Source organism: Schistocerca americana, chromosome 8 (assembly GCF_021461395.2).
Source record: "Schistocerca americana isolate TAMUIC-IGC-003095 chromosome 8, iqSchAmer2.1, whole genome shotgun sequence".
In the NCBI taxonomy this organism is placed as follows: Eukaryota; Metazoa; Arthropoda; class Insecta; order Orthoptera; family Acrididae; genus Schistocerca; species Schistocerca americana.
This window is the reverse complement of record NC_060126.1, coordinates 342,420,608-342,439,159: the sequence shown is the minus strand read 5'-3', so window position 1 is coordinate 342,439,159 and position 18,552 is coordinate 342,420,608. Positions and strand designations below refer to the sequence as shown.

Here is an 18,552-nt window from a genome sequence, read left to right as displayed (position 1 = left end):
ACTTGGTAAAATGCAGGATCCTTTACAAGTTCTCTTATTTGTGGTCCGACAAAAATGCCTTCCTTAACTTTTGCATCACTTAATTTCGAAAATTTTTCTCACACTTACTTAAAGGACCGTCCTTCCCGGTTCATAGCTTTGACAAAGTTTTTCATCAAACCCAGCTTGATATGCACGGGTGGAAGAAGAACGTCTTTTGGGTCCACAAGAGGTTTGGCAACGATGTTTTTGAGGCTAGGGTGAAGATTTCTTGCCGGCCAGTCTTCTTTAATATAATGCCATTTCCTATCTCTACTGTCCCACATACACAAGAAGCAGCAACGCTTTGTGTACCCCAGTTGCATCCCTAAGAGTATGGCAATGCTTTTAGATGACCACAGATTTTCCATTTGTGTTCATAATATTTAATTGAGTCCAAGAGAGCTGTCATGTCAGCATATGTCTCCTTCGTATGAACAGCATAAACAACAGGAATAGATGAAAGAAGGTTCCCGTAGTGAAGTAACACAGCTTTCAAACTAAGCTTGGAGGGGTCTATGAATAGCCTCCATTCAGTTGGATCACGGTTCAAATTCAAAGATTTCATCAAGCCATTAATGTCGCAGCAAACAACAAGGTTATTTTTCTTCTCAAAAAAGGGAAGCAGTTCCATGTGACGCTTTCTGTACTGCGAGATTCTCCCATCACTTTGGAGAGGATTCCATTGCTGTAGTCGAGACTCAAGAATTGGTGCATTCTGCTTTGACAGGCCAAGGTCTCTAATGAGATTACTCAATTCCGCTTGATTCAGTCTGTGCGGTTTATCATCTTTTCCCTCAAAATCAGGGTCATGGGGTATGGAAGGCTTGCTTGGTTCTTCTTGTTCCACACTGTCTTCATTTTCGACATCATACACACAATTTTCGGGTGGAGTAGGAACTGGTAAACTATTCGAATGTGGAATGGGTAGAATAGCAGATGGAAGATTCGGGTACTGAACTGTTCTTCTTTTCTTCATAGACAATCCTGCCTTTATAGGTGGAGACAGGCGGAAATACAGTCAACTTTATGGTTTATAGGGTCCCGCCAAATCATAGGCACAGCGAAAGCCATAGATTGTTTCTTCTTCTTCAGCCATTCTCGCAGTGTAACTGAACATGCGTTGTAACATATTTGTGGAGCCCAAGACTTATCCTGATCCCCTACTTTCGTACCGAAATAATACTGATAGGCAGTCTTTACAAGAGGAGTCTGACTGCGTTTCTGTGAGAAAAATTTTATTTCACCACAGATGTAACAAAAGTTATTCACCATATTTACACATTTTCGTGGCATTTTTACAAATTTTGCGCTAAAAAAGCACTCGCGAACCAGAAATTTTGCATTAAGTTTAGTAGAAACTACATGTAATTCACAGTCACAGCAACAGTATCTATGTTTATCACTTACAAACAGCTGAAGAGCATTTATGTTTTGTTATTTGACAGGTGTGCCAACTACCCCCCCCCCCCCCCGCCCAAAAAAAAATCCCCCAAATTTAAAATCTTCACTCTAAAAAATGAAATGTCTCTTTATCTTCAAAACAAGAGCTTATCTGTCTTTTTTAAGTTGATTTTTGAATTCAGCATATGGAAATACATGTAAATTTACTATTTTTAAGCCCGAAACATTTTCATTGTTACCCAGTGTTATATTAATAAGAACAGTAAAAAACTAAGGATAGCCTGTATTCCATCAGCGAAAACACCGCCATGTCCAACATTGGCGTCTACCGCCATGCAAATGCACTGCTCAGTCACTGCTGAAATACTTCTTTCCTTCGTGTTTTACTGTCCCTCTTAATACGTATCGTTAAAAGAAGTGTCGTACTAGACTCATTTGGGATTTCGAATAGTCAAAGCTGCCAAATTCATTTATTTTTATTTAACTGACGACCGGTTTCGCGTATCAGAACCGATTTACGCTGTCACGGGACACACTAGTTTTTTGTGATTTTGAAATGGGTTCTGGCACACGAAATCGGTCATAAATTCAATAAAAGGAACTGACTATGGAAACGGTGGCAGTTTCATACTGTAAGTAGGCAGCTTAGGATTTTATGTTTGTTACGCCACGTAGCGCTCTGTATGAAAATCACTGACTTTGCTGTGTGCGGTCTGTGGCTGGTTGGCGTTGTTGGAATATTTGCTATTGTAGTGTTGGGCAGTTGTATGGGAACAGCGCGTAGCGTTGCGCAGTTGGAGGTGAGCCGCCAGCAGTGGTGGATATGGGGAGAGAGATGCCAGAGTTTTGAGAGCGGACGATCTGGACGTGCGTCCGTCATAAAAAGGAAATCTGTTTAATTGGATAATTGGATGTCACAAAGTTATACATATATATATATGATGACTTTTGAACACTATTAAGGTAAACACATTGTTTGTTCTATATCAAAATCTTTCATTTGCTAACTATACCTATCAGTAATTAGTACCTTCAGTAGTTAGAATCTTTTGGGTATTTAGCTGGCGGTATTGGCGCTCGCTGTATTGCAATAGTTCGAGTAACGAAGATTTTTGTGAGGCAAGTGATTCATGAAAGGTATAGGTTATTGCTAGTCAGGACCATTCTTTGTAGGGATTATTGAAAGTCAGATTACGTTGCGCTAAAATATTGTGTGTCAGTTTAGTGATGATCAGATTAAGTAAAGAGAAAACTGTTTGAGTACGTTGAGTTTTGCTCAGCTGTTTGAAAATCAAATAACGTAGTAGTTTACCAGCATAGTCATTTACAAATTTTCAAAGGGGACATTTCAATACATCACACTGGTTAACACAAGTTGCTCTCCTGTATTTAACCCAGCATAACGGAAGTTCAATAATTTGGGACCTCATTATCGAATGGGCACAAAAACTCTGTATAGCGTCCCCAGTGCTATATTACGAAAAGACTTAAAAACAGTATTTATAAAGAAGAGACATTTAAAAATTGAATAATATATTTTTATCATGTAGCCGACTACAATACAATGGTTAACGGAGGTAAGAAAAATACTCTCGCGCGTGTGTGGGCCGCAATTGTAATTAACAACTAAAGATCTTTTGCTTTAAAGTGAACTGACTAGCCGAGGAAATTAATATGAAAAGTTTGTCACATTGTTCAGCTTATATGCTCATGTTTTAAGACTCAGCGAGTCTAACATTCATTAACGTACCAAATAATTTGAGATTAATATTGTTAAAAAGGAGAACTTCAGGAAAGCATTTAATCGTAAAATCAAAATTGAATGAAATATTATTTTTATTAAGGCCCACCACGTAAGTCGGCAACAATCAAAAAATAATAATATTAATGATATATTAAATTACGACGGCCGGCGGACGCGAGATCTGCTTTAAAAACCATAGTGAAAATAATGCCCAAGCGGTTCGGCATTTATTACAATCGTCCATTGACAAGACTCTCCTGTAGGCAATATCATCGTCAGCCAATCATCCTACACTCTTCTTGATCCTGTTTGATAAATTGTTCACGTAATTGGAAATGTTAGAGGTCCTATTACGCTTCTTACACAAGATCATTCATGATCCATTGTAACGCATGGTTTTTGTTACTTAACTTTTCACCGACTAATTCACATATCTGCTAGACATTCCGTGCGATCGTATTTTGGCTGGCTCTCGGCGTTGTTCAGCAACGAAGAAAACCCTTTGGCAATCTGGCAACCATAGAGTGCTTGTTCATCTGGATATATTGTTTGCAAGATGTCGTGGATGGATAAAGAAAGCTGTGTTTCACACAAGGGGCCATCCGTATTCATTCTTTGAGTGGTACCCCTACGATTGGCTGAATATTTGAGTTTAGCACATGATCTAGGATCATGCTACAGAAGGGCGTTAGTGCTATAATTCTGTAGAACCGTAACCTTATCTGTTTCATGAACCTGAGTGACCAGTCCTGTTTTCCAGTCACATGGGACTATTCTGCAGGAGGTTCTCGATAAACGTAAGCTATAAAATGAGTAAAGTACATGGCATGTTTTATGTAAAATATAACTGCGATTTCCCACCAGGGCCCAGTTCCATGTTCACTTACCACAGTTTCAATTGGTTTTCAATGTCTCTCGTTTTCGAGTCCATGAGACAGTTGCATATTGGCACGGCATTAGCTCCATGCATATATTTTAGTCTAGTGGGTAAGTTCGTAGCATCTTTCTTATGTTTGTTAGTATTCCGATTACTAGGGGTGTATTTATAGATTGTCATTTTTATTTGTAGTTCTCTGTTGCTTTCTGAGTTTACATTTTGTCATTCGGAGATAGTGAGTGGAGCTCTGGACGATAGAAAATGGAGTCCGAAATGGAGAAATAAAAAGATTTTCGACATATTGTTCTGATTGAGTTCAGTAGAGAGGAGGCAGCAGCAGAGGCAACGAGAAGCATTTGCGTCATGTATGGGGATAATGCGACAGGACGGACTAAGGCAAGCATCCGCAAAAGGTAGTGTTATGCATCTGATGGAATAGAGACGGTGTGGCATACTACGAACTGCTTGCTCAAAGTGTAAAATCACTGCCGACATTTATTGTTAACAAGTGAGACGTCTTGCTGACGCAGTACACGAACAACGTTTGGAAAACTGCTTGAATTGATTACATCCCACGGTAACGCTCGCCCGCTTTCTGCAAGACTGACCATAAACGTTATACAGGAGCTGGTTTGAGAAGCCATTCCGCACCCATCTTATTCGCTTGATCTTGTGCCGCCAGATTTTCATCTTTCCTGATCCCTACCGAACAACCTTCCTTTCCGGATGAAATTGCGCTCTGAAAATGCCTCGACAAGTTCTTCGGCTCAAAACTATGTGATCTTTACAGCTGTGGAATAGAAAAGTTACCCGAGCGATGGCAGACTCAACACACAGAGGCCATAAATGACAGTATGGTTCCAACAACAACGTAGTTCACGCTATTGTCACTAAATGTCGATTAGTAGGATAGGTACAACTTTTTTTAGCAGTGATCCACATTTCCAGCTGGTGCACTACAGACAACTATAACGTATTATGTCATACCTGTTTCGTTCTTAGAGCGTCATCATGTTCCCTGTACTTAAACAAAGCAATAAATTATTCGAAAAGCTTAGTATGTAACGAAAAAATAAGCAGCTCACTCTGACAATGATTTTGTAAAAAATTCTCACCGAGTTGGGCGAATCTATACAAATCATGAAAACGGATGTACGTACGTATGTTCCACATTTCCTCCTGAACCAATGGACACATTTCATACCAAACTTGGGGCATGTATCACTTGATGTTTGGAAAGAATAGGTATGTGCCAAGTACTAAACTACTATCAAAGGGAAGACGGCGAGGGTGAAAAAGCTGTATATCCCACGAGCAAGAATACCTATACTTTACTTAGCTAGTATTTCAGCATGAGAGCAGTTAGAAGTATGCAACGAGCTTTACACAACTTCAAACCATTATGAAACTTCTTTATTACTCACTGTATTCGCGACATATTTTGCAGACAGTATTCACACGTATACACCACTTAATGTACCAGAAAAATTACATCATTGTATGACAATTACTTCAGGAGATACTCAAATACTGAGGTGCGTGAGAAACTGCCTCATTATGCCTGACGTTTTTATTTTCTACATTTTTGATGTTAACTCTATTCGTAACACATTTAGGAGACCGTACCCACATATGTCGCTGCATGTAACGAGAATAAGTTATCATTTTACGGCACACAGTTGAGGAGAGGTGACGTCAAATAGTTAGATGTGTGAGGAACTCCCGCACCGTACATGACTTTTAATTTATTACTTCTTCACTACAAACTTTATTCGTGACAGATTTCGCAGACAGTAGGCACGTATTCTAGTGGATGTACTTGAAAAAATTATATCACTGTACAGCATGTAGTTCAGGAGATACGACGTGATAAACGTTAAGCTGCGTGAGAGTGAAACTGCAGGGTGAAATTCGTGTAGAAATATGCTTGAAATAAATTAAATGTCTGTGAAATATACTTGAAGTGTGCGTATACGACCAAAGCATTGGAACATTCAACAATTTATTGGCCTTCTTCCAGTCCACTTCTTCTGCTTAACTGCGTCAGTTGCTTTAATCACCTTAGGTGGACTCCACTATTTTTTATCGGTCTTCCCCATTACCTTGTTACAATGTGCAAGAGAATTCCAATATGATATGTGGGTTTAATCACTGGCCCAGAGAAATGTACTAATATCAAACACAGGCATAATTTGAGGAAGAAATTTCTGAGAATATACGTTTGCAGCTCAGCGTTGTGTGGTAGTGAAGTATGGACTGTGGGAAGACCGCAGCAAAAGGAAATCGAACATTTGAGGTGTGGTGCTACAGAAAAACGTTGAAAATTAAGTTGATTCATTAAAGAATAAGAAAGTTCTCCGCAGAATCGGCGAAGAAAGGAACGTATGGAAAACAGACAAAGAGAAGAGACAGGACTGTAGGGCTTGTGTTAAGACACCTCCATGCTATAGGAGGCAGCTGTATAGGGTGAAAACTGTGGAGGAAGACAGAGATTGGAATACATCCAGCAAATAACTGAGGAAATTGGGTGCAAGTGCTTCTCTCAGATGAAGAGGTTGGCACACGGGAGAAATTCGTGGCCGTCTGCATCAAACCAGTCATTCACTATGTGATCAAAACTATCCGGACACCTGGATGAAAATGACTTACAAGTTCGTGTCGCCCTCCATCGGTAATGCTGGAATTCAATATGGTGCTGGCCCACCCTTAGCCCTGATGACAGCTTCCCCTCCCGCAGGCATACGTTCAGTCTAGTGCTGGAAGGGCGCTCAGGGAATGGCAGCCCATTCTTTATGAAGTGCTGCACTGAGGAGAGGTATCGATGTCGGTCGGTGAGGCCTGGCACAAAGTTGTAAGTAGGCTGTTTATGTTTTCTTATTGGTAACGCCACGTAGCGCTCTGTACGAAAATCAATGGCTGTGCTGTGTGCAGTCTGTGGCTGGTTTGCATTGTTGTTGGCTATTGTAGTATTGGGCAGCTGGATGATAACAGCGCGTAGCGTTGCGCAGTTGGATTGAGCCGCCGGCAGTGGTGGATGTGGGGAGAGAAATGGCGGAGTTTTGAAATCTGTAAGACTGGATGTCATGAACTGCTATGTATATTATGATTTTTCATGACTATTAAGGTAAATACATTGTTTGTTCTCTATTAAAATCTTTCATTTGCTAACTATGCCTGTCAGTAGTTAGTGCCTTCCGTAGTTTGAATCTTTTATTTAGCTGGCAGTAGTGGCGCTCGCTGTATTGCAGTAGTTCGAGTAACGAAGATTTTTGTGAGGTAAGTGACTTGTGAAACGTATAGGTTAATGCTAGTCAGGGACATTCTTTTGTAGGGATTTTTGAAAGTCAGATTGCGTTGCGCCTAAAATATTGTGTGTCAGTTTAAGCACAGTTTTGTATAATTTTTCTAAGGGGACGTTGCATGTGGCGACCCTGCCAGGGACATTTCAAAGTCTGTGTTCCAAAACATCCCAAAGGTGTTCCGTAGGATTCAGGCCAGGACTCTGTGCAGGCCAGTGCATTACAAGGTTGTTATTGTCTTGTAACCACTAGGCCACAGGTCGTGCATTATGAACAGGTGTTCCATCGTGTAGAATGATGTAATCGCCATCCCTGAATTGGTCTTCAACAGTGGGAAGCAAGAAGGTGCTTAAAACATCACAGTAGGTCTGTGCTGTGGTAGTGCCGTGTAAGACAACAAGGGCTGCAAACCACCTCCATGAAAAACTCGACCACACGATAACAACACCGCCTCCGAATTTTACTGTTGTCACTACACAGGCTGGCAGATGATGTTCACTGGGCGTTCGCCATACCCGCACCCTGCCATTGGATCGCTTCATTGTGTACTGTGATTCGTCACTCCACACTACGTTTTTCCACTGATCAGTCGTCCAATGTTTACTTTTCTTACAACAAGCGAGGCGTCGTTTGTCATTTACCAGCGTGATTTGTGGCTTATGAGCAGCCGCTCGACCATGAAATCCAAGTTTTCTCACCTCCTGCCTAAGTGTCATAGTAGTTGCAGTGGATCCTTGTGCAGTTTGGAATTCCTGTGTGACGGTCTGGATAGATGTTTGCCTATTACACATTAAGACCCTCTTCAACTGTCGGCGGTCTCTGTCAGTCAACAGACGAGGTCGGCCTGTACGCTTTTGTGCTGTACGTGCCCCTCTACGTTTGCACTTCACTATCACATAGGGAAGAGTAGACCTAAGGATGTTTAGGTGTGTGGAAATCTCGCATACAGACGTATGACACAAATGATACCCAACCACCTGACCACGTTCGATGCTGGAAGTAGGTGGCAGCACGATGCATCTAGTATTTGTATTTTGGGGTGTCCGGATAGTTTTGATCACATAGTGTAAGACAGATGTCTCAAACAGGTTACGTTAAGGCGTCAAGCTTAAGCAACTGCAGGATGTGCTATTAACGCGACTATAACCTACATCTCGTTAACCCAGAACCAATAAATTTTATGCCAATATCTAATAAAAAAAAGATTTAATTGTAAACTGTAACTTTAAATTTCATTGCCGGCCGGAGTGGCCGAGCGGTTCGAGGCGCTACAGTCTGGAACCGCGCGACCGCTACGATCGCAGGTTCGAATCCTGCCTCGGGCATGGCTGTCTGTGATGTCCTTAGGTTAGTTAGGTTTTAGTAGTTCCCAGTTCTAGGGGACTGATGACCTCAGAAGTTGAGCCAAATAGTGCTCACGGCCATTTGAAAAATTTTTAAATCTTATTATTCAACAATATATGTAAGTTGAAAGGCTTACATGCCAATTTACACGAGAAAAGCTAAAAATGCAGCAAAATATAAAAACTTTTTGCATCATCAAAACTCGTAAAGGACCAGTGGTAAGCAACAAGTGAAGTGGACGGCTTGGGCGCTCTGTTACAGAGTGGTAGAAATCTAAACTATTGTTAACACCTGGTCTCACCATAGCTCAATAGATGACCTCAGAGACCAGGGAGGTTCGCTTCATGGAGGACTCCACGTTAGGACTCTTTCCTGTACTATTAAAGTGGTTGTATTCAAATAATTATTACTTATGTAGTGTAACAACTGCTACCTCACAGCATATATGTGGATAATATTAAACCTGATGAGAGTTAACTGTTTGTTTGTGATACCAAACGCTGATGGGCTCCAGCGCAATCTGCATCTTAAACGATTAATTCTGAAATATGTGGTTTTCGTCAGAGGCAGAGAAAATTGTGTTCTACCTTGTTGCTAAAGGAGCAATGTGTTTGCATGTTCAAGGATATGAATGTATTGATCCGTGGGCCAGCTCCTATCAATTGCAGATGGCAGCCGTCAAATATTTTGTGCCTGCAGTGCGGTACCAGCTTCTTCGCCGCTGCCCGGTAGAAGGCGAGCGAAGTGGAAAAGCGACGAATTAACGGCACGTGGCGGAAGGAGGAAATCTCTTGCCCGTCTGATTGTGCCATAGAGCTCTTGTTTGGTATACCGACTAGTATGAAACAGTGCATGTATTTCAGTGGACGGCTGTTATCTAACAGTGTCATCCGCCAGCGTATTGCGTCGCTTGTATCGAAGATCACTGCCACGCGATGTTTAATTTGGCTGCAGGTGGCTTAGACACATTCAGTGCTGACTTTCGGCCATCTCCTCTGACCAGAAGGATTTTGTTGGATCGGCCGGGCGCTGCGGCCGAGCGGTTCTAGGCGCTTCAGCCTATAACCGTGCTGCTGCTACGATCGCAGGTTCGAATCCTGCCTCGGGCATGGATGTGTGTGATGTCCTTAGGTTAGTTAGGTTTAAGTAGTTCTAAGTCTCCGGGACTGATGACCTCAGATGTTAAGTCCCATAGTACTTAGAGCCATTTTTTTTTGTTGGATCTGGTAAGCCTTCGTTTATTAATTTCAGGCAGTGTTTATTGTTCTGTGGAGACACGTTTTGATAGTACAGTCCTTGGCCTTGCTAATGCAGTATTAGAAGTATTTCTCTTGAACATCGTTTCAAGTGGATTTTCCTTGTGGTGCAACCAGTCTGTCGTCTGTTTAGTTTCCAAATTCTTACTGACGTAAAGTAGGAACCAGGTAGGTAGTGGTGTAACGTAAAGCAATGATAACTGTGCGGTCAGACTACCAGACGCAGCGTATTGCCAAGTAGAATATCACTGGTAATTATTCTTGGTACGGATTTTATGCCTTATTGTCCACTGTGTGATTGTATTCCTTATGTATTTAAGTTTGTGACACGTGTGTAACTTTGCTTTCTGTATATTGTAGTTGAGTGGGCCATTGGCGCTAGTGGTATTTGTAACTTGTAAGGCAAACACACCACTTGTAAGGAGTCGAAATTCGTCGCTGTGTTGGTGGGATGTGCTTACTACAGAGCAGCTGATTATATAAATTGTTACTTCTTCCGAAGCATGCCTATCAATCTTTCTAGCAATCAAGTATTTAGAACTGTAATTGAAAAGTGTTACTTTTTTCTTTTGTTGGTTGTACAACTGATTTGATATTTGCAATTACTAAGTTCAAGTTGTAACTTTATTGGCCAAGATCATTAAAATATTGTTTTATTAATTTCAGTTGATGGTGGTGAAGAATGGTCTAAATTTTATTAAATTAACTGGAGTGTGATTTCCAAGATGTAAAATCTTTATAAAGCCAAGATCTCACAAATATATCTTCGTTAATAACAACCGGTTTCATAGCAAAAATTTTTGAAGACCGGAGGATAACAGCAAAGTCTCTCGAAACTGTTTGTTGTAAATAAAGAAATATTTATTCAGCCCGATAGCTAAGTGGTCAGCGTGACGGAATGCCATACCAAGGGGCCCGGATTTGATTCCCGGCTGGGTCGGGGATTTTCTCCGTTCATGGTCCGGGTGTTGTGTTGTCCTCATCATCATGTCATCTCCACCAACACTGAAGTCGCCGAAGTGGTGTCAACTAAAAAGACTTGTACCAGGCGACCGGTCTACCCGCCGGGAGGCCCTAGCCACACGAAATTTTATTCAATCTTAGCTTTAAAAAGTATTTGCCAAGTAAAAAACATCCCTCCTTCTGATTTCTGAACTTGAGGAAATTCAGTCGACTATTAAAAGGTTGTGGCAGACTTACATTGTGGAGCTCTCTGATAAACAAAAGCAACTCTAATATAACCTTAATCTGCTGATGACCAATACCTTCCTCTCAACTGCTTCATGCATTAGCTACAATGGTAAATACCTATCATCATATCAGGCATTAAAATCAAAGTGGAACTTTAAAATTGTCAACACAGTAGTGGTAATGGGTTGTTCATTAAATAACTTACAACAGAAGACGAAATTTTTGTAACTACGTTTTATTGAGGATGTTCATGAACAAAAGGTACAACATGGCCACACAACAACATGTCACCCTGACTGGCAAGCGATAAATAGAAACAGAGGCGTATTTACAGGATGCGGATTAGGCGATGAGAAGAGTGTGAGGTGGGCAGCACGGCGCTTCAGCCGAGGTGCTTGTAGCCGTAGGCGGGGGCGGCGGCGTAGGCGGGGGCGGCGGCGTAGGCGGGGGCGGCGGCGTAGGCGACGGGCGCGTGCACCTTGGCGACGGCGATGGGGGCGGGCGCGGGGGCGGGGTGCGCTCCGGCCTGGCGGTGCACGACGGCGTTGAAGCCGTTGTGCGGGTCGGCGGTGTACTCGACGGTGCGCACGGAGCCGTCGGGCTCGACCAGGGAGTAGCTGCCCTGCACCACGTCGCCCTCGCGAGTCTCGTGCTGCGCCTTCTGGTCGCCGGTGTGCGCGTCGCTCACCTGAGGGCACGCACAGTAGTCTCGGTCACTTTGCCAAGCCGCAGCGAACCACTGCACTGAACTGCAGAGCGGAATGGTCCTACCGTAGCGAACCATTACACTGAACTGCATTACAGAATGATCCTACCATAGTGAACCATTGCATTGAACTGTATTACAGAATGATCCTACCATAGTGAACCATTACACTGGACTGCATTACAGAATGGTCCTAAACAAGATGCCGAGTGAATGGCTCAAATGGCTCTGAGCACTATGGGACTCAACTGCTGAGGTCATTAGTCCCCTAGAACTTAGAACTAGTTAAACCTAACTAACCTAAGGACATCACAAACATCCATGCCCGAGGCAGGATTCGAACCTGCTACCGTAGCGGTCTTGCGGTTCCAGACTGCAGCGCCTTTAACCGGACGGCCACTTCGGCCGGCGAGAGTGAATGGCTCCAAAGCATATGCTGTAGGCAATTTCTATTTAAAACTACCCTTCCGAGGCCCAAAAATGAAGCGTAAATGTGGACTAAATGATGCTGTACAGTTCTTTTACTAGTGTGCTAATTCTCTAGGACAGTATGAGCCGAAAAGCCCTGTTATTTATGGTCTGCCTCCTCAGTCAAGAATGGATAGCTTGGTGGATCATTTTGAGCTCGTCAGTAAAATGCTGGACACGTTCCTCAAAGGGTTCCTTATACAGAAATATGTAAAACAATGTCTAGTAAACATGGGCTCTATAATGCGTACCTTAAGAGATATAAGCATTTGTTCATCTTCTGTACTATGAAGCACATCTCTAAAACTGCCAAGTATCTGCTTTCCATGTTTTGGGAGTGAAAATGGCGACAAAAAAAAGAAAACGTTTTCAGTGAATGAATAAATGAATGTCGTATGACTAGGGCCTCTCATCGGGTAAACCGTTCGCCGGGTGCAAGTCTTTCGATTTGACGCCACTTCGGCGACTTGCGCGTCGATGGGGATGAAATGATGATGATTAGGACAACACAACACCCAGTCCTAGAGCGGAGAAAATCTCCGACCCAGCCGGGAATCGAACCCGGCCCACTTTTTTTTTAATCTCATTTTGTTCGTTTTTGTTCATTGTGTCTGCTCTGGGCGGACGTCGAAAGACACCCGTTTCAGTTCGTTGTTGATCCAGTAACTCATTTTTTTTTTATTACGGACGGCAACTATCCCCCTGACTGAACACGCTGAGCTACCGTGCCGGCGATTCAGCTACCGGGGGTGGACAACATTTTCAATGTGCGTTGGGTCTTAACTGCATACGTTAAGTTCTACGAGCACTTGTTCATCTTCGCTAGCATGAAACACATCTCTTCTAGTGAACAAATGCGCATAGCTCTTAAGGTATGCATGTTATATCCCACATTTGCTGGACTTTTTTTCTTGGTTTAGTATATTACACCGCCTTCCAAAATATGAAAAGCAAAGAGCTTGCAGTAGAAGAGAAGTGTTTCATAGCACCGAAGATGAACAAGTGCTATGTGCTTCTTTCCTAGTTTTTGGTATAAGGAAATATGTCCGTATCCTTGGTGGGTGGTTTTGGGGACACCCTGTATATTGCTGCGTTTGACGGGGTGGATGGGCGACAGATTTTTGAAGTGCTGAGAGACAGTAGCTTAAAATAGATTGACAGAAAAGTAGTGTAGAGACTGTATAGAGAACAGGTGCTGTAAGATGTAGAGAAAATCAAGAAGAAGATATTGCTAAGTAGGCTGTACGGAAGGACTGCCCACTCTCTCCTGTCCTGTTGAACGGATACGTTCAGTGTGCATTACATTAAGTACAAACTGGGATCTATATTTATAATTAAAATTACTCATTGTGTACATACAGAGGAATTTAAGTCAAGTTACGGAGAAACTAGGTTCTATAGGAAGAATTAAAATGCTTGGTAAGAAAGTACACATGTTGAGACTTGTCAGTGATGTCGCAACGTTAAACGAAGCAAGGTAATAATTACAAGCGATGCTGGCCTAAATGGGAACCAGCGTCATGTCTTGCTGCTACATGGAAATTAATAAAGGTGAAACTGAAATCTTAGCCGTGAGTGGACAGAACACCGCTGCCCAATGTTCAGTTAACAATGAGAGAGGGGAATCCGTAGAATCCTTCGCCTGCCGAGGGAGTAAAAGATGGACGAAGGTATTGCAAGCCGAATCTAAAGGCAAAGCTGCTTTTAACAACTGGAGAAATCTTTTCACATCCAGCTGCTCAAACAAATGTCTCAGGGAAGTTATACAGACGTTTGTTTGGAGTGTGCCCTTGTATGGAAGTGAAATGTTTATACTCGGAGAAACAAAATAAAAGGACGTAACAGCCTTCGAGATGTGGTGCTAACGGATATGTTAAAGACTGCCTAGGTAGAAAATGTAAGATTCGAAGAGATACTCAACAGAATGGAGGAAGAGAAGCCATATCTCTTGAAGCTTATCCGTCACAGAAGGGACAAATGGACCGGCCGTCTGCTGAAACATGAAACTGTCATTACAAGGAAAATAGAAGGGACTGTAGAAGGGAAGAACAGAAGAGGCAGACTGCACCTAAAATACATTAATCAGATCATGGAGAATACCAGCTGCACCACGTATAAAGCCCTCAAGAGGCAGGCCGAAAACTGAAACGTATGGCTAGCTGTTACTAACGAACCTGATCGTTGAAGACCTGAGAGAGAGAAGTGAGTCCTCCAGGTTGTATTGTCGCGATCCGTGTAACTGTTTTCTTCGTAAGTTTCATCCAAAGTGACATAGAGATATTCGTAAGTGCACCTTGTTCAGCAGATAAATGAGACAGTAACACTCAACGAAACATGGAGCATCTGTGATGAAATCCAATACAGCTTCAGATAAAACTTCAGCAGACAAAACAGTTACAACAGCCCACGATCACGCAATCTAGAAGGTTCGCCAGCAGCTAAGTTAACCGGTCGTGAAAGCCTTCATTTTATGATCATTTTGATGTTATTCGAGAATTATAAGCAACGGACCTTGACCAGCTATGGACCTACACTTCTCTGGAAAAAAATGTAAAGGAAACCAAACGCTACACTGTACACTGATTATCGCTCGCCATCACCATTTGCAAGTAAGACGCGGCCTCCATACCATTAGAAGAAAAACCTTTGCCATTCAGCTCTCGTAGTCTGTTAGTATACGTGGCGTAAAAGATTGCAGTTTCAGTGGCCTCAGTACTTGCCCTGCTGTTCGCAGATACTACTGTCCCTTTGGGAACACTACGGGGAGCTAAAAATACGGTCCTTACCTCAGAGCCATTCAAGGTCAGGTGACTGCCAGTATCGGCATTCCCCGGAGTTATACGCATTGATGGAGTCTGAGAAGCACAGATCTCCATTGCAGTAATTACACGATAAAGTAACTAGCAACAGTAGCAAAATTACTACCACAGACCATTTCCTGGTCTGTAGAACGTAGTAAATCTATGTAAGAAAGGGCAAGTAACAAGTTTCAGAGAAGAGATAGGATTTTTGTATGTTGTAAGAATTTGATGCCACAATATCTGTATGGTTTATGATAACAATGCAGCAAGTAGTTGGGATAGAATTACTTTAAAGATGATTGTATTGTCTGCTCTATCGGACATGTCTGAAAGAACAGACACCATTTTGTTCCTGCTGCCAACATGAGTCAAGACACAAAGGAATGAATGACGTATTGCTGCTAGTGGGCTCTAATTTACGTCAATGGGGAAAGTTGAAAATTACTGCCTGACCGAGGTTCGAACCTGGGTCTCCTGCTCACTAGGCAGATGCTCTGACCGGTAACCCACCCAGACACAGTGATCATCGCAATGTAATGAGTACCCTACCACGCCTCCCACCAGACCCGAAATCTCAACTTATCCACACACACTAGCGAGCTAGACTAGCCTGAGAATTTGGACCTAATGGTAGACATGCTAGGAGAGTCTGTGCAATTGCGATGACCACTGTGTGTGGATGGGTTACTGGTCAGAGCATCTGCATAGTGAGCAGGCGACGCATATTCAAAACCCTGCCTGACACAAATTTTCAACTTTCCCCGTTGATGTAAATCAATGCCCTCTAGCAGCAAAATGTCATTAATTTCTTTGTGTCTTACTTCAAGGATCTTACTGTCAGTTAATCTGGACGAAAGCGCCATAGGTTTGATAGATTTCAAATTGCCTTTAGACTTATGGCAAAGCAAGTGTATACATCCAGAACAAAATACTTTATTTTCTCTCTTACGTTAGCCACACCAGGAATATTAAGACGTTGGTGGAGGCTGAAATTTCTGCAGCAGTTTAAGTGCGTAGGTAAACAAACCGATAATGACCCCAGGAGACCACTCGGTCACTCTGTCGTTGTTGCTGTGCTAATGAACACTCACCGAGTACTCGAAGCTGTAGTGGGGGTTGGGGTCGTATTCAATGGGGGCGGCAGCGGCGGCGTAGGCGGGGGCGGCGGCGTAGGCGGGGGCGGCGATGGCGTGCGGCGCCGCGTACCCGGCGGAGATGACTCCAGCGCGGGCTACGGCCACCAGGGCTGCGAGGACGACCAGCTGCAGACAGGCCGAAACGTCACGTTCCAGGCAACAACAACAACAACAACAACAACAACAAGACACACACACACACACACAAACATACAACTCCTGCTTAACCTCCAGACACCTCAACGCACTCCTCATATTTCAAATAACTTTCAGTGATTAATCCCCACTGTTGTCCATTATCCCATTTCTGCACAACTATGAGATTTCTTTGACTGCATGTCCCTGTACTTTTCACAACATTCCTACTTCTTAGCTTTACCTAATCCGGGTACTCATTCTTTGTAGCTGGTCTTATTCTTTCGTTTCCTTCATTATGCTGTGCGACTGGTTTTTCACTTCTGGTATTTATAGACTCTTTAGTAGTACCGATATCCCAATGATTTTGTTAGCCACGGAACAGCATAGACTACTCTTCAGTGCATTAGGAAGTAACGTCAATTGGATGCTCCAGTATTGGAAATAGGCATTTGTTTAACGGATCTATTATTATAGTAATCAGCCCGTGTTCCTTTCCTTGGTTACGAGCTGTAAAGCAACGACTGCTTATATAAACAACAGGTGCACTTGCAGTTACATTTCCGTCATTCTTTAAATTATGTTAAACCCCCTTGGAACACGTAACAAATAGAAAATTTCTTTCCTATCACTTGCTTGAGTGGAAAAATTTGTGCAAAACAACGTTTAATTCCGTTATTTAAATTGTTTTCTTTGATCAAGTCAAATAACTAGATGAAAATAAAGTCAACAACTAGATTTAACATGGTAGAACAATCTGCTTTCAGATTACGTCATTCTGTCGAAAAGCAGACAGTTCGCATCTTAGCAGACAAAGTTTTCAGACGTCTCTCCACAAGCCGGAGATTCTGTAATAAGAAGCCAGAAAACCTGTATTACTGGAACGACCTGATGTATGTGTCAAGACTGTACAGTAAGCAAGGCTCTTACTTAGTTGCAGTTAAATTTTGTTTTTGTCATTAATTTAGTCACAGAGAATAAAGATCTTAATAATTCCTATTCTAATGCGGTCTACCTCAGAAAGGAGCGCTAGTTTGCTGAACTACTGTACGAATCTTTTTAGCGCACCACATGCAGGTGGGTCTACAAAAGTTAGTAAAGTTGATATCATTGCCCAATAATCTCACGAATGTGCCGACTGAAGTATGCTGTATGCGTGGATCGGTAGTGAACCTTAGCTAGGGGGAGCCCTAGCAGAGTGACTTAGTATCCAGTAACCCTGTGAATGAATGTTTACCGTAGGACCTAATGTGAATGTGTCAACCCACATTCCTGAAGTTAAGCTTATGAGACCTGCAGACTTTTGATGTTAGCATACTATGTATAACCCCATAATCGACACTAATCTCTCCAGAATATCATAAGCTGACCAGATATATCAAAATATCATAGACGACTCGAACCAAGCGGTGTTGGCTGCTCAAGCGCGAGTCTACATTTGCCCGTCGCACCATTAGTGTTCGCCGTACTCACCTTGTACATGTTGCTGTTTGTTTGGTGGTGGTGTGGGATGTAGGAGCTCCTTAGGAGTTGGATGTCGGCCGACTGATGCCGGGGTGTCGCGGCCGACGCCTTTTATACCCGTGTCGGTCACTCAGCGCACGCGGGCCCCGTGACGTAAGACGCGCGCACAGTAACGTAAGGCAGCGTAACGTAGCCGCGAGTCCTTTCACTGCGGAGGGCCCAGCCCGGGAAGGGAAACACGCCCCGCCCCGGGTCGCAGCAGACGGCCGAGCCCCGTGCTCTGCAGTACTGTGCGCGCTCACTAGTTAGCCTACTTTCCTCACAAGAAAGGTGCCGGCTCGCCGGGCGGTCACTCGAGCTGCCGGATACCAACGATTTGTTTGCAAGAGGCTATTACAGAATGATTCGTCGGATTTCACAAGACTGTACCATTAACATGACTGAAGATAAAACCTCAAGGTACATAATAGAGGGAGTGCAGGATTTATGTTATGGCACTGACTACTACAGTCTCTGCGTCGGGTGTGATGTTATCTTCCCTGGTTGGTAGCATTATATTCGAAATGTTATAATCTAAACAAAAAGGCAATGGGCCTCTGATGAAGGAGGATCTACCTTTAATCTTGTACATGTACAGTTGGTATTGCTTTTTTCTTCAAACTCTCAACAACTTTTGGCTTGTCAGCAACTTAAATTATTTTCATGGAAA

At 42.9% G+C, this 18,552-nt stretch overlaps 1 protein-coding gene across 1 annotated transcript; it reads right to left on the bottom strand.

The window, feature by feature from the left end:
- Window positions 1–11,367: 11,367 nt before the first annotated feature.
- Window positions 11,368–17,924, bottom strand: LOC124545357 (cuticle protein 7). The gene is made up of 3 exons (XM_047124260.1): window positions 17,853–17,924; window positions 16,200–16,370; window positions 11,368–11,821 (listed from the first exon to the last, which is right to left on the bottom strand). The coding sequence occupies exons 1-3, from the start codon at window positions 17,859–17,861 to the stop codon at window positions 11,516–11,518; spliced, it is 486 nt and encodes a 161-aa protein (XP_046980216.1). The 5' UTR covers window positions 17,862–17,924; the 3' UTR covers window positions 11,368–11,515.
- Between the last annotated feature and the right edge of the window lie 628 nt (window positions 17,925–18,552).